Source organism: Crocuta crocuta, unplaced genomic scaffold, assembly GCF_008692635.1.
Source record: "Crocuta crocuta isolate KB4526 unplaced genomic scaffold, BGI_CrCroc_1.0 scaffold125, whole genome shotgun sequence".
Taxonomy (NCBI): Eukaryota; Metazoa; Chordata; class Mammalia; order Carnivora; family Hyaenidae; genus Crocuta; species Crocuta crocuta.
In genome coordinates, this window is record NW_027531143.1 from 1,561,885 (window position 1) to 1,585,817 (window position 23,933).

Here is a 23,933-nt window from a genome sequence, read left to right on the forward strand (position 1 = left end):
TGTTCACTAAGGATGTTTAACCCTGGCACCTTGTTAATGGGTTTAAATTTGCTAAAGTTGGAAGCACTGAGAATAGTTTCTGTAGCTTAAAATGTACTCAGTAAATTGGGTCTTTCCCATTTCTTTTGACATACCCAGGAATAACATGAAAATTGATGAAAGTCACTTATTGTCTCTTAAAATATTCTCCATGTGAGAATGCACTGAGCAGGGGGACCAGAGACCTGACCGATCTGCCACTAATAATGGCATAGACAGTGTAAACGATAAGCCCAGTGTTAATGGATCTTCACCTTCTTACCCATGCCCACTCCACGGGAGGGAACCTGAGAGGGGCCAGGAAAGTGAGTTGACACATCTTCCCTTCTTCCAGGGTGTGATAGGGCAAAGGCAGGCTCAGCAGGCCAGCGAGCAGCAGCAGATTTGCCGCAACGCGATGTCAGGGAAGGCAGGCATTCCAAGGCATGGCCTGTACGTTCAGGCTAAGGATAAGGCATGATGGGGCCGTAATAAGGAATGAAGTACTGACACGCATACAATATGGGTGAACCTTGAAAACATGGTGCTTAGTGGGAAAAAAAATCAAAAGAACCATACACTGTGTGAGTCCACTTATAGACAATGTCCAGAATGGGCAAATCTATGGAGGCACAACCTCATCCCGACCTATTTTTCCAGCCTCCTCTTCCATTCCTTCCCCCAGCTCAAGCAGCATTTGCTCTGTCCTCAACAAAGCCCCGCCGATCCCTGAAAGCTGCAGGTGCTTTCAAATTTCTATCCCTTTGCACATGCTGGTCTCTCCATAGAGAAGGCTCTCATTCTCCCTTAGTAAATCTTCAAATACACATCCACTCCTCTAGGCTCAGCTTGACTGGCAACATCAAATTTAACAGAACAGTCCTGATGCCCACTGATGGGCGCCTGATCCCCACAAAAAAGTGAACCAAATTTGGAATAGCAAAGAGTATCAGAGCTGGAACCGAACCTGGAGGTTACACGTCTAGCATCAGTCCCTTTACAGAGGAGGAAGCTGAGGCACCAAGAGGATGAATGGCTAGTCCGAGTCCTGAAGCTCACTGGGGATTAATACCAGGTATCATGGCTCCTAACACAGTGCTCTTTGCCTGACACTTCAACCCTCCTGCAGTTTGTTTTGACTAAGCAAGTATTTATCAACTGTTATGTACACGTGTTTGATTCTGTCAACTCATACTTTAAAAGCCCTTACGTGGCTCCCATAATCATGTCAGAGAATCTATAAGACCAACATAGGCTTACCATTCGAGCTTCACGCCTTGTTGACGCAGCCAAACGCAACCAAGCAGCCATTTTGAACCAGTGGCTGTATCAGAATTGTGGCCGAGAAGTGCAAGGACTTTGGAGTCAGAGACCTTGGTTTCCACCGGATCCCTGCCACTTCCTTAGCTGTATGACCTTGGGAGATTTAATTCCTCTTTCAGAGCCTCAGTTTTGTCATGTGTGAAGTGGGGATAATGTCTGTCCTCCCAAGATCACTGTCAGAATTATCTGAATGTTTAAAAAGCACTTACGCTGGGGAGTAAGGAACGGAATGAGAGAGGGGAGGGACCCACGGCGGGGTGGAGAGGCAAGAAGGGGCGATGGATGACTTGAGATGAGGGAGGGAAAAGGAAGGGAGCTAGCAAGCAAGGATGGAAGTGAAGCAAGGGCAGAGGTAGAAAAACATTTCAATTAAAAATAAATGTATTTATTTAAAAATAAAAGCACTTATGCTTCCATAGTGCTAATGATGATGATGACGACGACGACGACTTTCCTCAGGAAGCTCCCTGCCTTCCCAGCGTTGTGGAAGGTGTTCCTGTATCCACAGCTCCTGTGCTGAGCTCGAAATAGAGTAAATTCCTGTTAATTCTTCATCTCTGTTCTTAAGCCATGCGCTCCTGGAGAGCAGGGTCATTTTGTCTTGTTCAGCTTGGTGTCTCCAGCACACAGTGTTAGCACCCAGGAAATGTTTGTTGGTTGAAAAAAAAGGAGGAGGGATAAAACAAGAGGCAAGGTGCTGTGAGGGACACGAACATGGCAAAGCCAAAGTCTCTGCCCCCCGACGAAGAGCCTCTAGCCAGAGGGACAAGTTGCAGACTGCCGTCTGACTCTCCTAGAAGGAAGGGGTGGGACACATTTATTGGGAGGGGGCACTTAAAATTTTTTTTTAATTTTAATTTCCTCCTTATTGGGAGATGTATCACACACACAGTAATGCATAAATGCCGCACGTACAGTTTGGAGAATTGTAAAACACACACTGTGTAATCACCACGCAGGCCCAGGAAGTAGGAAAGAATGGCAGAAGCTCCCAGGGTCTCCCCAGTCACCCCCTCCAGCCCCTGTCCAAGCGGCAGCCACGCCTTTCACGATAATCATCTTCTTTCTCGCTTCTCTTTCTGGTTTTACCACTTCTGTATGGATTCCAGACCAGCACGATGTAGCTTTGTGTGTCCTTGGATTTTATAGAACTCGCATCGCACTGCATCCATCTTTCGACTCGAAACTCCCTTCTTTCCTTCACCACAGCTTCGGGAGACTCATTCCTGTTGTTCAATGTAGTAGCTGTAGTGTTTCTTCCGTCACAATTCTATTCCATCATGTGACTTTGTCACAATTCACGTATCCATCTACTGCTGATGGACTTGTGTGATTTTTCCAGTTTGGGGCTATTAGAAACAACACTTCTAGAAGCACTGTTGTATCTATTTTCTGAGATATTTTAAATACGGTGTTTTTTGTTGTTTTTTTTTTTTTTTAGTTTTGGTGTTTTGTGGGTTTGTTTTTGAGAATTTATTCTACCTCTGGAATCTGAAGTCCCAAGTGTTGTGAAATCAAAACTTGTTTGCAAAGAAGGTAGATGAGAGTGGAAGAGATCAGGGTGGTCCAAGACGACCCACGGCAGAACCATCTGAAGAATGTGTTAAATATGCATATCAGATGGCCCAGTGCAGCCTGGCCCAGTGCAGCCGTAGCAAAGGGGAACCTGTGGAGACAAAGGCTGAGAGTTGCAGCTCTGCAGGCTCACTGCCTGCCCCACCCCGGGTCCCGTGGATCTCCAGGTCCCCTCTTCCCGTGCCTGGGACATACCTCAGTAACTGATATAATACTGGGTCACTTTTTCTTTAGATGTTTATGTTTATTTAGTTTTGAGAGTGACAGAGAGATAGAGCATGAACAGGGAAGGGTCAGAGAGAGAGGGAGACACAGAATTCAAAGCAGGCTCTAGGCTCTGAGCTCTCAGCACAGAGCCCAATGTGGGGCTCGAACTCATGAACCATGAGATCATGACCTGAGCTGAAGTCAGAGGCTTAAGTGACTGAGCCACCCAGGTGCCCCCAACGTCGGGACATTTTGAAAGAGGAAAGGGTAGTTGTGCCTTAACGCCCAGGAAATCAGCTTGCTGCCGGCTTCCTCTGCTGTTGGCTCCTCTCAGTGGTGTGCCAACAGCGTCCGAGGAGATGCTGTGCGCAGCTAACCTGCAAGCGGACGTCCCAGCTTTTGCTTTCTTCTCTGTGCACTCCCCTCACCCACCCCAAGCCCTATTCCCATCCTGCCCAAATGCCCCAGAACGCTCAGAAGTCTTTTAACTAACTCCAGTCTTTCCATAAGCCTTAACAATACTTTACCTGAACAAGGCACCTACATTTTGTTATTGTTTTAAACATAGTTTGTTTTAAATTCACGGCAAAATTGAGATAAAGCACAGAACTCTCATGCATCCCTGTCCCCAGACACACATGACCTCCCCTAATGTCAACGTCCCACACAATGGTAGGTTCATCGATGAATCTACATCAACACATCATTCTCACCAAAAGTCCAGTTTACATTAGGGTTCACTCCTGGTGTTCACACCCTCCGGGTTTTGACAAATTATTGACATGGTATCCACCATGCACTACCTTAACAATCCTTTCTGTTCCACCTATTCATCCCTCTCTCACCACAACCCAGTCTTCTTACTGTCTCTGTAGTTTTGCCTTTTTGAGAATGTCTATGGTATGGAGCCTTCCCAGATTGGCTGCTTTCACCTAGCAATAGGAATTGAAGTTTCCTCCAAGCCTGTTCATGGTTTAGTAACTCGTTTCCGTTGTCTGGATACCACAGTTTATCCACTCACCTAATGAAATCTTAGTTGTTTCCAAGTTTTGGCAATTATCAACAGAGCTCCTATAAATAATCTGTGTGCCAGTTTTTGCGTGGATGTTAAGTTTTCAGCTCCTTTAGATAAATACCAAGCAGCGCTATTCCTGGATTCTACAGCAACGATGTTTAATTTTGTAAGAAACTGCCAAACCAAATCCGTCTTCCAAAGTGGCTGTACCATTCTGCATTCCCGTCAGCAAAGAACGAGTACTGGCATCTTTACCAGCATTTGGTGATGTGTTTTGGATTTTGTCCATTCTGATAGGTGATGCTTTAATTTAGCAAACCTGGTTTCGTAACAAGCACTCACTTTTTTTCCCTGTGGCTTGGGGGTCTTCTATTTTAAAATCTTGCACAGCAAGAGCAGATAATCCTTTTATTATTAAAAACAGACTTATTTACAAAGATTTAAGACTTTTTTTTTTCCTTTTAAATATAGGTAAATGCAGAGGGGACACCGGAGGAAGTTTTTCTTCAACTCTGCACAGCTATTGATTCTATTTTCTGAAGGCAAAAAGGCATGTACGTCAAGGAGAGTGGAGACAGAGAAAAATATTAAAAGGCTCATCCCTTAACACAGTATGTTTCAAGTTAGACCCCTTGTGTCCCCCACGCTCCCAAATCCTGACATTGCTGTTTGCTTCCGAGCTTGACCTTTCTGAGAGGTGTCTGGAAATCATGCATGGTGTATTTGGTATCATCCAACCTTTTCTTCCTAATTCAGACAGCCGTCCGCGCCCCCAGCACGCACACTCGTCTGTCCTATCTGCTGCGCCTCAGAGCTGCTAGCTAGTACGTGAACGGCGGTGGTGTTCAGTTGTGCCCTCACGACTTGCTAGTCTGACCATCTGAGTTCTCTGTCATCTAACAGGGGGCTAGCCCGCCCTGACTCATTGTCCTTCCTCACCCCAAGAGTTACATGCTGCTGCCTGATGAAGGGCCTTACATGGTGGGGGCTGGGGGTTAGGGGCACCTGGGCACCTCCTCTAGTGGCTGTTTCCTCAAGTCTCATCCACTAGTCGCTCAGAGCCAGAGAGACCAGGTTAATAACTCCAAACTGTGATAAGAAATATGAATAAATTTGAAAATTTGGCAGGAGATAAAACAATGTGAAATTGTACAGCTTTCCCCAAGACCGTAAAGCCCATAGTAGTCACCAATAACATTTCTGCATTCATTTTTAGGAACTCGGTTAGTACTTGGAATACTGTCATAATGGCTAAGAAAACAGATTGATAAATCGTCTAACCTAATCTCTTTTATACCTGGTGGTGCATTTCAGCAATTAATACCAATGACCGTTTAAACATAACGTAAAGCATGAGGTGATTTGTTAGTGCATTCACTGGAATAATGTCAACTTGTAGTTTTGATTTTGTATGATCATGTATTTATTTATTTTTACTGCCAAGCAAGAAATAAAGTAACAGTAACAAAACTGATGTGGGTGGGAGAGGCATGTCAGTACATGATGTTGAACAGATCCCAGCGCTGTATTGGTTTCATACAGGCCTTTTCCAGGGCTGAGCAAGCCTTATCATATCCGTATGTAAAACTGTGTTTTTCCCTGCTTCAAACCAGTGAAGTTTGGGTTCTCTTTTGTGCTATCAGTTGCCAAATCAGAGCTTCTTATATATTCTACTGGAATAACTGCATCTTCCATTCAGTCACTACAAATGACCATAGTTTCAGTTTGCATGCCGTTCTTTTCCCTTCAATGGTTGTGCTGATAAGGATCCAATTCTGGGACAGAACTGTATTTTTAAAGTCTTTTTTTTTTTTTTCTCAAAATGGGTATATGTACCAATAAAATAAATGGAACACAGCATAGCTCTTTTTCTATTTATTTGTAACTCACATCATTCTGGAAAGCACTTGAAGCCTTATTCCAAACAGAATTAGAAGCAAACACAGTTAATAGTTGAGATTTATGATATGCTCATATGGTTTTAATTTTGGCCATAGATCAGTTCTGAGCTATTACAGAGAGAATTCTCAGTGTACTCATGATACATGGTAATTTTTATGTTTCCTTTTGCCCTAGCAGTCACTCTTAAACAGAAATGTCAGTGTTTGCTAAAGAAGAAATTAAATTTCTTTGGTTACAATTATGCCTCTATTACCAGAATGGGGCATGTTCCTTCCACTCACACAGTTGTCAAGTACTTTATTACCACCCCAGTCATCTCGCTCTCTGTAGGGGAGCACAAGGAGCATTTGAGCAAATTAGAGAGAATCAGAGGGTGAAAATTATCACTTATGCCAAAAACAGAATGACTCTTTGCAGGGATTAACATCCTTTAAACACATGCCACATATTGGCAAACACAGTCCATGCCCACCACAGCTCGGGCAGCTTGAGTACAGGATAGGAGACAACAGATGCCATGGCTTTACGGCTGTAGCTGGCTGCCCTCTTGAAAAAAAAACCAGCAGAGGTAAATAAATGGCTTTGCCCCTGAAGAGTATCTAGAGATGCACGAGACTGCTAAAACATGTTTTGGACTTGGATGCCTTGAAATGACATCACTACTTTAAAGTCACAGCATTCTAAAGCAGGAAAGGATCTTAGAGGTCTCTGCCCAGCAGAAGCCCTTGACTGTATGTGAAAGACATGAGAACACAATCCAGACTCCTTTACAACGGTCTATAGTCAAGGCCTCACCTGCTCTGGCCCTGTAACCTTGTAACAGCCCATCGACTACATTCTCCTCCTGCTCACTGGGCTCAAGCTACATGGGCCTTCTTAACGTTGCCTGAACAAGCCAAGATCTTTGCTGGATCAGACCCTTGTTGCTGCTATCCTGCCTCTTCCTGCAGGCTATCCGCAGGCTGATTCCCTCACTCCGTCCGGGTCTCTGTCCAAATTTACACTTGTCATTGAGCATTCTTTGATTATTCCATCTGAAATGACAGACTGGTCCTCATTCCTCCATTTTTCTTCAAACGTTATTTTCTCCATGATATTTATCTCTAAGTTTATGTAATATTTTATATTTATGCATTTATTGCTGTTCTTCTGCATTAGACTATAAGCTCTAGAAGGCCAAGGTTTATATCCTCCATCCCATACATAACAATTATTATTGAAAGCTAACATTTATATCCTCTGAAACTTGGTTATTTCATCTGTACAGTGGACATCAAAATAGTAAGCAACCTCACGGAGGGGTTGCTAGTACTGAACAAATTAATAATATGTGTAAATCATTTACTAGTTCCTAGAGTTCAATAAAAGGTGGTTCTTTGTCAATATTTACTAAGTGCCTCACTTTCACAACTGGGACTGGGACCCAGAATTTCCACTCCAGTGGAAAGAAAACCCTAATCTTCTCAGCCACCCAGGCTTGAACTACATCCTCCAGATAAGACAGACTGCAATTCTTCAATACTCTCTGAGCCTGGTAAAGACCTCCTGAGGCAGGCCCCCAAAGGGCCCCACCCACATAGGCGCTCACAGACACACTCAGACATAAGTGGTCTCTCCTACCTTCCTGGAGAAAAAACATAACTCATCAAAACACTGATTATGCTACTATTAAATATTTACTAAAAATCTACTAAGAGCCAGGCAGGCCACAGGGACACAGACAGACAGACAGGGACGGTCTCTGTCCTTATGGAGCTACATGGGAGACCACTCTAAAACTTCATTTAATCGGCTACACGAAGAAAAGTTTTAAAAAAAAAAAGAAAAAGGAATTTTTTTTCTGGGATCGTATCAACAAAAGCATATTTTCGTAAGGTTACAAAATAGAAACACTTTACAACCTAAAAAGATCAATGTCTCCATAATCTTTGTGGGGAAAAAAACCTACTTGTTATCTGGGGTGGGGGGGGGAACCCAACTACTTCCAATTTCATCCAGTGCAACTAGAACAATGGTTTTCAAAATCTGTTACCTACATTAGGAAATATAGTTTATATAACATGCCACAGTAATGACTAAAAAGGGAATTTCACAAAACAGTATTTATCCTTACTACCAGCGATATACTGTTTTCTTTAAACAAATGTTCTTCAAATCTCAGTATACTGCTGTGTTCTGTACTGTAATTTAAACAAAAGAGGGGGAAAGGTAAGAAAACTGGGTAAGGCTACTATCAGGTTAAGTGAGAAGCACCAAGTATGCATGGAAACAAATTCTGTCTCAGGCAAGAGACTTTGCCTAAAGCCTCAAGATCACATGTGTGCTGTCAAATTAGAATATGTAAATTATACATCTGGGTGGTTTTCTACAACTCCTCGTAGCAGACTATTTAAGTGCTTTTTCCCCATCCAAGGACCTGTTTCTCTATTCTATGCTAGGAACCTAGACCTGTGCTCAGGCTTGTAGCTCCAGGAACCGCACCACACCAGGGAAAAAGACTGAAAAGCAACCCCCACAACATTGCCATCTCCAACACCTTAGTGATGCCTGACACAAAAGGAATGTTCTTGCTCCAGAAATTGGGAAGTGACTCTGGAGCAATCTGTCTAGGTTAAAATCTAAGCAGGGCCACTTTATTAACCATATGACCTTGGGCAAGTTATTTTACCTCTCTGGCTAGATCTCATATGAAAACAGGTTAATAAATGCACCTTTCTCCTAAGGTTGTGAGAATTAAATCTGCTACTGAATGCTGGCTTGGCACACAGTAAGCACTTACTGGTATTTGCTATTATTATTAGTGCACACCACTCCAGTCAAAGCCTCCTCTGCCTAAATCTTAAAGCGGTAATTTTACGTGTCACTAGAAGTTCCTTCAGTTCTTATCAAATAACGTGAACCTAATAATATTTCAAGAGATACATCTGACCTACTGAATACCATTTGATATGTCATGCTTTCACAAGTAGGTCTATGTTGTCACTTAAAGCCAATGCTCCTCTGTAAGAGATCAAAGGACTACTTGCAAAAGATAGCCTTGCCTATTCCTGCAGTCCGCAAATTAAACACCACCACTGTATTACTACTACTACTACTACTACCACTACTACTACTACTACTACTACTGCCACCACTACTGCTTCGACCGCCACTGCTACTAGTACCATATAGGACCTCTTTAAGCCAGGAGGACTATTTGCCTGGAGTTGAAAAATGCAAAATAAACACATCTTCACTCAAGCAGAAAATAATCCTCTTTGCCCCTCAAAGTGCTCAAAATCTTTGCTCTTGAAAAATAGAGTCAAATGAATTTGTTTTGTGTATTGTTTGCATCAGAATTGTATTACAGCCCTCTTCTAAAGCATACTTTATACTTTATGGGATTTTTCAATAAATCTGAATGGTTCCCCCAAAATAATCGGTACTATTTCTATACAAACACAGAAGTTACTATCAAGTGCTGCTGTCTTGCTACAAGAAGGTAGATTCCCTAGCATATATCAGTTAACATTTAATATCAAAATGCCCAAATGTTAACAATTCCTTCTCTCCCCAACTAATGATTCCTGGGTGAGAAGTAAAGCTCAAATCCATTTCGTGTTCTTGCTGATGCAATATATTTTATCAACATCAGTAATCTTTAATCAATATATTACTTTAAAATTCTCATATTTCTATATTTAAAATAATATTACTTTTCTCAATTAAAAAAAATTCAAGGTATGATTTTAGTATCCTACAATGTATTGAAGGAGGAGTAAGTGACATTCCCTTGATTTAAAATTGGAAAAAACAGGGGACTTAATCTAAAAATTGTATAATATTAATCTTAAGATTTTATATTATCTCTTCCAATAGTCAATAATAACTGCCAGTGAATAGAGTGCTTTTCAAAAACCATCTGTTTAAATTAAACACGTGGAGGGGCTTACTTTCATCTAAAAGAATCAGAGTAAAAATTTTTCAGCCTAAGTATAGTTTTCACATCTGGACATTAATAATAGCTTTTTTCTTTAACCACGGTATGTGTTCTTTCTGTAACCTAGTTTAATTTAGTATTTCAGCACACACCGAGTGAAAAGACTACCATCTTTTCACAGAGCTTCTCAAGTTCAATTTCCTTAATACTGTATCGCCCTTACTCTTTTTAAATGGCAGAAACGTAAAGCAACCCCCTAAAAAAAACTTTTTTGGGGGGTTTTAACACTAGTAAAACAAATCCAAAATCTAACCAAAAGGAAGTCACAACAAGCATTCTATAATATAAACAGACAGTATCCACATAGTTTATTTCTCACAGTTCTCCTGACAAATGAACATTATTCAAGAACATACTGTATACACAGATAAGAAGAAACATACAAAATGTTTTAAATGATGCACAACAAAATCCAGCAGTATAAAAGAATGCATGTGAACTCTCGCTCACTGCGCAGACTAAATTTAATCACTTGTTTAAATAGTAATAAAAATACAATCTTTTATGGATCTTGTGCAGACTACAAAAGAGGGAAATTATTACCATATATATGATTTTTATATTAGGCAGTTTTCTTTGATGAGTTGCACTGACAACTCCAAATACAGAGGCAGAAGGCTGTGTATTTTAAAGGAATTAATGTTGTGAATCAGAGACTTTACACAGTTACTACCACTGGCACTTTTCACCATAGTTTGTACACATCACATGATCATCTTATATAACATTACATTTAAAAAATATATCTGAGTGACAATTTTATAACATTCACACACCATGAGCTGGTCAAGGAAGCAGTGCCACAGTGCCTCCTGTAGTGCTTCGCTGTTGGTAATAAGGACAGTCCATTGTGGTTACAGGAAATTAGACATCAATATGGTTAAGCAGCTCCGATTTACTAAAGGCCATCAGTGGCCACCACTGGGACAGTGAGTTCTTTTAAAGTGTATATCCTAGAAGCAAACACCATCATTGGTTAAAACTTTGTCTAAGAAGTCAGCTTCTGTGCCGAAAACTATTTTCACAAACGGAAAGCTACTAAACTGTTTTAATATAAATACTTTGTCTTCTCATTATTCTATTTATGACCGAGTTCTTTGAAACCTTTGGAATTTACTCTCTCTTTAATGTGTGCTCTCGTTTTCATCTCACCCATTTAAGATCACCACCTAAAGGGCTTTAAGGTGGTGGTGAGAAATTCACCAGGGAAACCCTTTGCTCACCAGGAATGCTCAGCTGCTGAACAGTGATCTAGAGCCACAACGGTGCAGAGCTGGACTTGACGAGAACACTCAGGAAGCTGTCATGCTGTGAGTGTCATTTCAGGGAAAGCAGAGAATCTTTCCAAACTGTGCACATAATTCACAATGATACCATTGCTATGTGTTGAAGAGGACTAGTATACGATGTTCTCTTCCATGTCATCTGTTTGCTGGAAAGTAGTTTGGGTCAAGGTAATTATAACTGGTGCCCTGGGACACACAGTAGTCTCTGTCTAAGAATGTCTCTGACCTATAAACAGGTTCTAATTGGTGATCTTCCTTGTGAATATCTGTTTCATGTAGGCTGCAAAGAAACACACAAACACACACATACAGAGACACATCGTTACATGGCACTGGATGCATTTGTGTCTAGATATTATAACAATTCCTCACGGCTCCACTTCTTTAAACTCATTTATCTACCAAAACCTCTAATGGAAATTTACTTGAGATGTGGTATAATTAAAGAAAATTTCTTAATTGCCTACAACAATAAAATTTAATCTACGAAATGTGGCCATTTTCTAAGTACTTTGGAAATCAAATTCACTAGTGGCCGAAAAGCTCTTTACTTGTCCAAATTGAAGGCCTACAATGAAGAGAACACTTACCAGTCTGAACAAGAATCACAGAAATCCAGAGACATTTCTGGAGGACAATCCTGGCAGTGCCACCGAACACCCTGGATAGGTTCTATGCCACAGTTATCACACTAGAAAAGTTTCAGAGAGAAAAAAATATTAAGCTACATTTTCCCAAAACCCCGTTTTCCCACTGGGACACAAAGGATGTGCACAAGAACATCTCTCTCCCTAGGGAACTAGACAGTAATATTACACAAAAATGGTTGTGAGTTAGATAGAATTTCTAGCAAACTAGCACAAATTTCATTCATTCAAGATGAATGTATAGGTGAGTGAGAGGTACATTATAATAGCCGAGGGATAACCCTCAATATGCTTAACTTTACTTTATAGAAAATTTTTGTTTTGTATTTTAATTCCAGTAAAGATATAGTGTTCTATTAGTTTCAGGTATACAATATAGTGATTCAACAATTCTATTTGTTACTTACTCAGTGCTCATCATGGAAAGTGTACTTACTCTTTAATTTACTTTAAAAAATTTTAAGTATGGGGTGCTTAGGTGGCTCAGCCAATTAAGCCCCCAACTCTTGATTTCAGCTCAGGTAGGATCTCATGGTTTGTGAGATCGAGCCCCGTATCAGGCTCTGACCTGACAGCATGGAGCCTACTTGAGATTCTCTCTCTCCCTTTCTGCCCCTCCCCCATGTGTGCTTGCTTGTTCTGTCAAAATAAACTTTTTAAAAAAGTAAATAAAAATTTAAGTAATCATTTGCAAATTTAGACATTTAAGTGTTAATAACTATTTATTTTTTAAGTTTATTTTGAGAAAGAGAGACAGCATGAGTGAGGGAGAGGCACAGAGAGACGGGGAGACAGAATCCCAAGCAGACATCCTGCTCTCAGTCCAGAGCCCAATGGGGGCTCGATTCCATGAACTGCGAAATCATGACCTGAGCCAAAAATCAAAGATTGGATGCTTAATTGACTGAGCCACCCAGGTGCCCCAATAACTATTTACTTTAAAGGTACCTCAGACCAATATATAATGACTGTGATTGAGAACCACTGACTTAATACGATAGTTACAACTATATAGAACTATTTAACAAGCTATCCTTAGCTAACCCAGGTGAACACAAAATCCTCTCTAAACTTTTCTCTTACTGAATTATTCTTCAAAGCCTGAAGAAGCCTAATTACTAATGCCCATCATAAAGAAAAGGCAGGTGTACCTCCTTCTCAGTGCTGTGGCATTGTGGTAGCCTCCAGTGTCTTCAGGGCAATTTTGTAAATAAATCTCACTTCTAGTTTCTTTGATCATCAGACCAACTAGAGTAACCGACAGATTAGTAAACAAGCCACAGCCGGGTTTTATGGCAAATTCTGAGAAGTAGAGACTTTACTCTTGAAAGACCAGAGATATCAATTAAGAAAATTTCTAATGGAGAAGCAGAGTCACGGAAAGACCAAAAGGAAAAATCATTTAATATAGTATGGCTAATGGCCGTACCAGAGGATGAGAGGTATAATAATTTTAAGTTTCTGTTTATCAGTCACAGCAGGTATCAATATTTTTACGTATACCACTACCAGCAACTCTGTAGTTCATGGTCACAGTTTTACTTCCTCCAACCTTACCAAGTACAGTCAATTCTAAAGCCCAAAGGTTCTCAAACTTGTCAATCTCTCTCAATTTCCACAGCCACCAATCAAGCCTGAGACATTCTCATCTTTGGCCTAAATTACCAAAAGAATTTTTTTTGTTTTTTTTTTTTACAAATAGTTTATTGTCAAATTAGTTTCCACATAATACCAAAAGAATTTCTAACCAGTCACCCTGCCTCCAGCCTTGCTTTTTTCTTATCCATTCTCCATACTAAGTCCAGAACTATCTTTTTCTCCTTCACTTAATTTTTTTTCAATTACATAAATAACATACATGAACACATTAATGTTTACAAAATTTAACAATATAGTGGTCAGAGATTATCCACTCTAAACCCACTGCCTTCTCAAAAGTTATCTATACTAATAGTGTAAGTTATCAGAATGACTTTTCTGAAATACAAATTTCATATACTGTCTGCTTAAAATTCTTCAATGGTTCCCCAACCTTTTAAGGAAAGTTTAAACTCCTCGGCAAATCTCCAAGGCACCTCAATAGCCGCACTACTCTCTAGTATATTCTCTAGCCGTAGTCAACTATTTTTACTAATTTAACTTCTCTAAATTCCTTAGGAGATGAAAACAGAGTAAGGACAGAAACTGAGTCCATCTTATTTACTAATGAATCCCTAGAACTGAAGCAAAGTGCCTGGAACATAATGGGTATTTCAAAATTTTGTGGACTGAATGGATATATTTCTAGTAGCCTGAATGGTGAAAAGAAATTTCTGATCTACGAACAACAGCAAGAAAAAGAGAAATAGCTCCAATGGATGAAAGGATAAAAAAAAAACAACAAAAAAAGTGACACACACACACTGGAATATTATTCGGCTGTAGAAGAGAAAGAAATCCCACCATTTGTGACTACATGGATGAGAAAGCGGAGGACATTATCCTAAGTAAAATACGCCACAGAAAGAAACAAGTGCTATATGATCTCACTTATAAATGAAACAGAAAACTCAAACTCCTAGAAGTAGAGGGTACAATGGTGGTTGCCAGGGGCTGGGATGTGGGAGAAATGGGGAGATGTTAGTCAAAAGGGTACAAATTTTCAATGATAAGAGAAATCAGTTCTGGAGACCTAATGGACAGCATGGGATTAATAATATGGTGCTGCGTACCTGAAATCTGCTTAGAGAGTACCCTCAAGTTTCCTTACCACACACATACAAAAAAGGTAACTATGTAAGGTGATGATTTGACACCTTAACATTTTGTACACCTTAAATATATATAATTTTTATCTGTCAGTTATATCTCAGTGAAGCCGAAAAAAAAAAGAAATAGCTAGAAAAACATCTCATATTTTACCTCAAAATACAGATACCTACCTGTATGTCTGCCTTCTTTCCACTGAATCATAAACCTATTGAGACCAGAAACTGTAGCACACTACTTTATATAAATGAACAGGACTAAAGCTAAACTTACTTTTATCTGTATGCTGGGAAGTCTGGAATTTAAAGCTGCAGAAACTAAATTTCTCTTATCATCGTTTCAAAAATTGAATGAACAACAGAATTTACCTTGAAGCCCACATGCTGTACAAATCCACTTTCAGCTTGCATCTGCTGGAGTTTCTGCTTCTTTAACTTTTTAAACTGTAATAGTTCCTTATATTCAGGTAAATTCCTATACATAATAGGAATACTTTCTTCATCCTAATAAAGGAAAAAAAACAGAAAACAGAAATGTTTGATAATTAAAATGAATTAACAGTAAGAATACTGACACAGAGTATTTTTCTACTAACAAAATATTTTTCATTTTTAAGATACCTCATCTTATAGGGCTGACAGAAAATTAGTGTTGCTATTAGCGATATTTTAGACTAACACTTCCGGAAGGCTTCTTAACGCAACAGTAATACTGGGTTGCAGGAGGCCGCCTATTACTGGGTTGCAGCAGGCCGCCTAACAAAGCACCAGGGGATGATTCCCGCCTCTGTCACACACTAACGCAGATGCATCCCAACACATTCACGGCTACTTGTGACACTCCTGCTAATCTACTTCTACCTCACCTGCAGGAAGCGCCTCTTCTCTAAAACACTGTTATGCTTCCTCAAGTAAATATGACATTTTCTTAACAATGAGCAAACCACTTTCTGCTCTATACACTCCCAATAATCAAGGCAGGACATTCCTGTCTTACCCAAGGGGATAAACTAAATTACAAAGATGATTATTTAGAAGAGCATAAAAAATGAATACTAAAACTATACAAATATATGAAGGTAAAGTTGATAGATGAATCACTAACTGCTTCCTACCCATTCTGCCAATTTATTTGTGCTCTGCCATCAGTGATCCATTTCTTTCCTTTGCGACCTCATGAAATCATGGTCACTAATTTCTACAATGCTCCTGAAATCATCTCCAATTCACTGACCCCAACCCTAGTCTACCAATCCTGGTCCAGATAACTCCTACCATTCCCATTCCTCCTGCTTCTCATTTTAGGTATTATTAACTATAATGTTTATTTTATGTCAAGGAAACCCGTGTTTATAGAAATTGTAACATTTACCCAAGGTCACATAGTTAATTAGTTGTGGAATCAGGTAATTTGAACCCAGATTTGTCTGAATATTTAAGTAACTCCTTATACACTCAGCATCTAAGGCCTAAATCTAACTGCTATCCTTAATTTTTCACTGTCATATCTAATCCAACAAAATCTGTCACTACTTAACACTTTCTGAAATTTTTCAAATTGGTCCTCTATAGTATCCACTCCTTTCTCCAGCTCGACCATGATTTACAATCTCCCACTGACTTCCTGTCTACAGAGTCAAGTCCAAAGTCTTCAGTGGAATAAGTGTGTTTACAATCTCATACTTCACTTACCTTATCTCCCACTGTCTTTCACTCATATTTCAAGTTCCTGTCAACTAAAGATGTTAAATGATAGCTACTGCCTTTCTATACCAGCACTGAAAATGACAATGTAAGTAATGTAATAAATATCTAACACTAATATAACATGACTTAACTAGTTAAATAATGTGATAAGAAATTTCATAATGAAATTTATTAAATTCAGATATTTTAAGCAAATACAAAGAATAGAAACTCTACCAAAATTTTTAATTTGCATTTTAAGTCTAAGGATGCTATTAAATTTGGTCAACAAGACTAAGAAAAGTTAAATCACCACACAACTACAACTGGTAGGATGGCTACTAGCAAAAGAAAAAAAATACCAGAAAATAACAAGTGTTGGCAAGGATAGAGAGAAACTGAAACCCTAGTGCACTGTTGGGGAGAATGTAACATGTTGCAGCCACTGTAGAAAACAATATGGCGGTTCCTCAAATAATTAAATGTAGAATTAATATATGGATCTAACAATTCCACTTCTGGGTCTACACCCAAAGAACTGAATGCAGGGACTTGAATAGATATTTGTACATCTCTGTTCATAGCAGCATTATTCACAATAACCACAAAGTGAAAGCAAACCAAGTGCCCATGGACAGATGAACAGATCAACAAAATGTGGTACATACATGCCATAAAATATTATTCAGCCTTAAGAAGGAAGGAAAGAGTGACACATGTTACAAGAGAGATGAACCTTGAATACATTATGGTAAGTGATAAAAGGCAATCACAAAAGGACAGAACCTGCAGGATTCCACTTAAATAAGGCACCCATAATAGCCAAATTCATGGAGACAAAGTAGGATAGGAGTTGCCAGGGGCTGGAAGGAGGAGGCAATGGGGAGATACTGTTTAATGGTTCTGAGTGTCAGTTTTCTAAGAAGTAAAGAGTTCTGGAGATTGGTTCACAAAAATGTGAGCATATGTATTTACCACAATTAAGTTTTTAAAAAAAATACAAACAGATTTGCTTGTTAAAATCATTTTTAACGTTTACTTAAAAGGGAAATCCTATGACTAACTCCAAATGAGGTTAAAATGGTGTACAGAGTTTAAACTTACGGAAGTACACACATGTAATCATATTGTCTCTTTAGAAATTGTTTTTCTAAAAAAAAGAAATTGAATTTATAAATTTTACCACTAGTAGTTTCCTAAATAAATGTCGGAACAGCTATTTCAAAATTCAGAATGATTTGAACTGGTACTCATTTAAAAGTAAATAAATAAAATCAAGCAAACAAAAGTTAAATCAAATTCAATCTCTTAAATATATTAATCTCCTCATCTAGCTACATTTTGTTCATCCTTCTAATGTCACCTTGACTACCACTTCTTTAGAGTTCTTCCACTTAAATTCCAAATCTAAATAAAGTACTCCTTAAATAATTATAATCAGTTATTTTTGAAGCATTTTTTTAAATCTGTAACTTATTGATTGGAAATTATACATTTATCTCCTCCCACAGGACTAAGATTTGTTAAGAGCAAAGATCATAAATATTTTGTTCAGAACTGTGCAGCTGACCTCCAGCAGGGTCTGATATATAAAATCTAAAGTCAGTATTTTTCAAATGAATATTTCTAATTTTCACAAAGTACAAAATTACACACAAATGCCATATCTTAAGACACAGCAGATATTAGCTGTTTCTTTTTTTAAATTTTTTTTTAATGTTTTATTTATTTTTGAGAGAGAGAGAGAGACAGCATGAGCAGGGGAGGGTCAGAGAGAGAGGGAGACACAGACTCTGAAATAGGCTCCAGGCTCTGAGCTAACTGTTAGCACAGAGCCCGACGCAGGGCTCGAACCCACAAACCATGAGATCATGACCTGAGCTGAAGCTGGACGCTTAACTGACTGAGCCACCCAGGCGCCCCTAGATGTTTCTAAAAAGAAAAAAATTTTTAAAGAATACAGTCATTTTATAGTAGTTTCATACCAAAGTATACTTTCAGTATTTGGCTAATCTACAAACAGAACAAAAAAAGAGACTTTTATTTGCTGATCTTTCATTAAAATCTCCTTTGCCAATTATAATACATAATCAGAGTATTAAGAAAGAAATAAGGTAATCTTTATATCCTTTAAGCAAAGACTCAGAATCATGTTACTGAGGAAATGAATTTCAGGATAGTAAAATAAAAATATTAACAGCAATAAACAGGAATGTCTATAGATGGGTAGGAAAAAAAAAATAAATTGACCTAAATTAGTGTCCAGTCAATAACACAAAGAGGAATTACTAGAAGAGGATTGACTTTCGGTCTACAGTGGCATATATCCTAAGGCAAAAAAAGAAAAAAGAAAGAACTGTCAAAAACAATCTGTTTTCAGTTGTCATACTGCTGATCGTTAAGGTTACTATTATTATATTTTGAGACTACTGTCAGCACTATGAGACAAAGAAAGTGAACATTATGTCAATGTCACTGATATCTGGGATTCCCAGCATGGGAGAAAGATGATACATATTTAAGATCAATAAGGAGAAGTAAAATCCCTAAAGTCCTTAAGTTGAATCTGAAATTAAAAAAATATAAACTTATGATGTCTTTTAATGTTTACTTATTTTTAAGAGAGACAGGGAGAGCACAAGCAGGGAGGGGGCAGAGAGAGGGGGCACAGAGTATCAAAAGCAGGCTCTGTGGTAACAACAGAGTCTGATGTGGGGCTTGAATTCACAAACCCTGAGACCATGACCTTAGCCGAAGTCCGATACTTAACTGACTAAGCCACCCAGGTGCCCCTGAGGTCTTATATTTTATTTTTCTTTAAAAGTTTGTTTTTATTTTGAGAGAGAGAGAGAGAGTGAGCACGCACACAAGACAGCACTAGCAGGGGAGGAGCAGAGAGAAGGAGAGGCAGAATTCCTAGCAGGCTCTGCACCGCCAGGGCAGAGCCCAATGTGGGGTTCAAACTCATGAACTGTAAGATAATGACCTGAGCCAAGATGAAGAGTCAGACACTTAACCAACTGAGCCACCCACGTGCCCCATTATTTTTAACCAAAAATATAACCTGTTTCACAGCTCTATCCATTAAATAGGCCTAGAAACAATGATCAGTCAGCATCCAGTAAGATTCCTACAGTCAGGCTATCATCTCCAACCACATTTCCTAATAAAAGAAAGCAGGACTAATTCTAGGTCTGAGGAGGAAAACAGAAGATAATCCTAGAATTTCCTTCTCAGAGCAGATAATGAAGAAGCTTTCAAAAACTACTAGAATCTTGTCCAAAGATCCCAAAATCCAACCTGAACAGGTTAAAACTGACCAATGGGCCAATCTGAACACTAATAAAGTCAGTAATATTAATGTACTAAAACATATTAGATATGTTTATGTACAACAGTTCAGAAGAATAAAAAAAATTTAACCCTCATTGGTCATTTTTGGAGGATACTGGAGAATAAACCCAATCATTTTAAAAATAAGAAAACAAGGGGAAGAATCAAGCAGCTATACTGCCTCTTCCATATGTACCTTAGGGGAATCAAATAGTTGATGGAGAGGGTTACTTTCTAGAATATTCTATCAAATAGGTGAAGAAATGAAAGAATATCACTTTTTGTAACATCTAATGAATCCAGGCAATGATCAATTCCTACTATGTCAAAAAAAAAAAAAAAAAAAGAGAGAGAGAAGACCACCAGACTGATTAAAGTATTCACGAAGTAGTCCTACCCACCATAACAAACAAATTTGAATCTGGTCAATTATCTAGATCCACTACTGACTTACAGAAAATTCAGGGAGCAGTAAAACAGAATAAGTGACCCCAGGGAGAAGCAAACAAAATGTACACGGTGGTAAATTCTAATGACCCAGTTTTTTCAGCAAAAAAGTTCTATGAAGAGGAAAAAGGGGGTGGGGATGGAAGAAAGGAGGAAATCTATTGCAATTTATGATTGCAGAAGTGTGAACTGAGTGTATATTTGTGTAAGGAATTACCTTTTTATAAACATGATAATAATACTCTGTAATGTCTAGGATTTGCTCCAAAATAATCCAGGATGGAGCTGAGGTGGGTAAGAAGTATAAATGAAAACAAGATTATAAGCTGATAACTACTGAAGCTGGGTAATAGGTACATGTGGGTTCATTACAGTACTCTATTTTTGTATATGTTTTAGAAATTTCTTTTATTAATGTTCTATATATATTATATACAATTCATTATAATACTCTATTTTGAATGTTTAAAATTTTTCTTTTATATTATATATTAACAATATAACAACATATCATTTTCTTAAAAGCCCATAAACTTGACTTGTTAATTAAAAGAAACCGACATACTCTGAAGGGCAGGAATAATTTAAAAATTCTGGTACTCTTCATTCTGTGACCTTATCTGTATAATACATAGATATATATATAGGTATATATATTTATATAAATAGATAACTTACTGATGCCTCTTCAATAGCAGTGTTCATGTGGCTATGAAAACAGGATCGGTCATCATCTTCATCCATATACACTGGCGGTTCATGGGAAGTCATGAAAGTGGAAGGTTTAAAGAGATGCTTATTAAGGGGGTGCTGTCGTCTGCTTGTTGAAGACTAAGTGAGAAAACAAATTTTTGATTTGGACATTGGAAAATCATTAAAAGAATCAAAGATCCTAAAATATAACTATTACTTCCTCCAAGTCTATCTATTAAAAGGATTTTGGCTCTACCTTTCAGCATATGCTTATATGGTTGTTTTTTTCTATAGATTATCTAGATTTTTAAAGCAGTACTAGATTTACAAAAAAAATGCAGGGGGGAAATATCCCAAAAACATGGCTCACATGCTATCTAGCTTATATCTGTATCCACAGTATTGACCATACTCTTGACATTCAAATGCTTAACTCCTGTTAAAGTCATTGTATAGAAGACCAGGGAGGATGAAGTAGGCTAAGCCAGATAGAACACGATCAAATAAAAAGAATTTTCCACAACGTGATGAATGTCTAAAAATACTATCTAACACTGATTCACTGCTTACTGTATGTCAGCGTCATTTAACCCTCACAATGTTACTATGAAGTAGTTATTATCACCTCTAATTTAAAGATGGAGGTTAAGGTTCTTGTTCAGGGTGTTTACAGCTAGACAGCGGTAGCACCAAGATTACAAACTAGGCCTGTATGGGTCCAAAGCCCTCACTCTCAAACCACTAGGCAGACTGCCTCCCTTCATAGACAGTACAGCCACAGAGAAAAATCTCAACTACAGGAACCATCATTTCAGCTGTTTTAAGATTCAAACTCCAACCATGGCAAGGAATCATTGTGTCTATGGCTGGGCTAGAACTCTACGATCAACGGTCCAAATATTAACTTAAAATTTAGTGCATTCAAAGGAGGGAATACATTCAGGTTTCTTTAGTATTCCTTTTTTTATCATTACTAGTCTCAGCTGTGAAAATCTAAGTTACCCAACACATCTAAAGTTAATTTAGAAATTAACCATAAAAATTAGAGCTATTAAACTGAAAACCAGTTATGAAGGTTCCAACATTCCAAAGGTATAGGGTGAACTCTACATATTTAATGTAATGCTATTCTGGGGGTAGGGGTGGGTAGGGAGGTAATCCAAAATATTTACATCAACTGACAAGTTAAAATGAGCTTCCAAAGGTTGGTATCAAGACTAAAAACAAAACTTGTAAAATATGGAGCTGTACAGATAATATTCTTAATGTAAAATTACATAAAACAGCTTCAATAAGGAGGCTAACAGCATTAGATATACTCTTAGCTTCTTATGTGAAGGAAGACAGTGCTAGTGGAGGGGAAACATCAGGATGATTTACTAAGGAAATGAAAACGGCCAATTATGTGCTTTATATGTTGCAATTAAAGCAAAAACCATCAACAATTTGATGCAATGGTTTACGTAGGAGAGGGATGACAGCTTTCTCACTGTAGAGAAGAGAATAGTGGGAAAAGGGTTGGGATGAGAATCAGAGGAAAAGTGGTTCTCAGATTCACTAGCTATTATGACTAGACAAGTGATTCAATTTATCTTAAGGCCTAGGTTTCTGTTTATTTTTACAATTTTATTCTTAAGTAATCTCTACACCCAAAATGGGTCTCAAACTCACAACCCTGAGATCTAGAGTCACATGCTCTACCAACTGAGTCCGAAAGGCACCCAAGGCCTAGTTTTCTCATCTATAAAAAGGCTGTAGAACAGCACCTGGCCCTGAGCTTCCAGTAAGAAGAATAAAAGCTAGCTATTCACTGCTAGGAATTTACCCAAGGGATACCGAAATGCTGATGCACAGGAGCACATGTACCCCAATGTTCATAGCAGCACTCTCCACAATAGCTAAAACATGGAAAGAGCCTAAGTGTCCATCAACGGACGAATGGATCAAAAAGATGTGGTTTATCTATACCATGGAATACTACATGGCAATGAGAAAGAATGAAATCTGGCCATGTGTAGCAACATGGATGGACCTTGAGGGTGTTATGCTGAGCGAAGTAAGTCAGGCAGAGAAGGACAAATATCATATGTTTGGACGTATAGGAGGATTAGGAGGAACTTGACGGAGGAACAAGGGGGAGAAGAAGGGTGGAAATGGTGAGGGAAAGGGAGAGAGGCAAACCATGAGAGACTCTTGAATGCTGACAAAAACTGAGGACTGATGGATGTGGGGGGGAGGAGGGATGGGCATGGAGGAGGACACTTGTGGGGATGAGCACTGAGTGTTATGTGGAAACTAATTTGACAATAAACTATTTGTAAAAAAAAAAAGCTAGCTATTAATGTTATTATTGTTAAAGTCTAAGTGATAATACTACTCACACTTCTAGAACTGTAGTGAGGACTGAATAATATATTTTAATAAACACCTCTATTTTTGGATTTATATAGCATAGATAAAAAACAAATTGATTATTAAAGAGTTAAAATTTCTAAAAAAATTTTTTTTTTATTTTTTAAAATTTATTTTTGAGAGAGAGACAGAGTGCGAGCAAAGGAGGGGCAGAGAGAGAGGGAGACAGAGAATTCGAAGCAGGATCCAGGCTCTGAGCTGTCAGCACAGAGCCTGATGCAGGGCTCAAACTCACGAACTGTGAGATCATGACCTGAGCTAAAGTCAGACACTTAACTGACTGAGCCACCCAGGTGTCCCAAAATTTCTAAAATTTTTATCATCACAAAGGCCTTTCTGATATACCTTCAATCTAAATCTTCCAAGTAGCACCCATTCACATAAACTAACCTACTCCTAAGAAAATAATGAACATAAAGATCATTCAATTTCACTGAGTACCAATAATAGAAACCTATCCTGTGTCTAGCCCCAATATAACAAAATGCTGAGAGTAAGTCAGATTTTAAAAATAAAACAATTTTGTTCTGATAAATGTATATGCCTTTACACAGCAATTCTTTGATAAATTTAATCAAAAATCTAAAGTTTACTTTCTCTTTTTTACCTTTTTGGAGTACATATATAAGTTTGGTGTTCTGCCTGGGACTGGAATGCAAGCCT

General features: G+C 38.5%; 2 protein-coding genes across 3 annotated transcripts in view; one reads left to right on the top strand and one right to left on the bottom strand.

The window, feature by feature from the left end:
• Positions 1 to 5,995, top strand: part of AK5 (adenylate kinase 5) — a 228,566-nt gene extending 222,571 nt beyond the window's left edge. For both annotated transcript variants that reach the window (XM_077771136.1, XM_077771137.1), the window contains exon 14: positions 4,610 to 5,995. In XM_077771136.1, coding sequence (XP_077627262.1) covers positions 4,610 to 4,678 — 69 coding nt within the window. In that variant the 3' untranslated portion in view covers positions 4,679 to 5,995. The remainder of the gene's footprint in view (positions 1 to 4,609) is intronic.
• A 4,309-nt stretch (positions 5,996 to 10,304) lies between these two features.
• ZZZ3 (zinc finger ZZ-type containing 3) overlaps positions 10,305 to 23,933 on the bottom strand; it is a 91,173-nt gene continuing 77,544 nt past the window's right edge. Inside the window, exons 11-15 of the mRNA XM_077771138.1 lie at positions 23,878 to 23,931; positions 20,844 to 20,996; positions 15,069 to 15,203; positions 11,896 to 11,996; positions 10,305 to 11,585 (exon numbers count right to left, since the gene is read on the bottom strand). Coding sequence (XP_077627264.1) covers positions 11,441 to 11,585; positions 11,896 to 11,996; positions 15,069 to 15,203; positions 20,844 to 20,996; positions 23,878 to 23,931 — 588 coding nt within the window. The 3' untranslated portion in view covers positions 10,305 to 11,440. The remainder of the gene's footprint in view (positions 11,586 to 11,895; positions 11,997 to 15,068; positions 15,204 to 20,843; positions 20,997 to 23,877; positions 23,932 to 23,933) is intronic.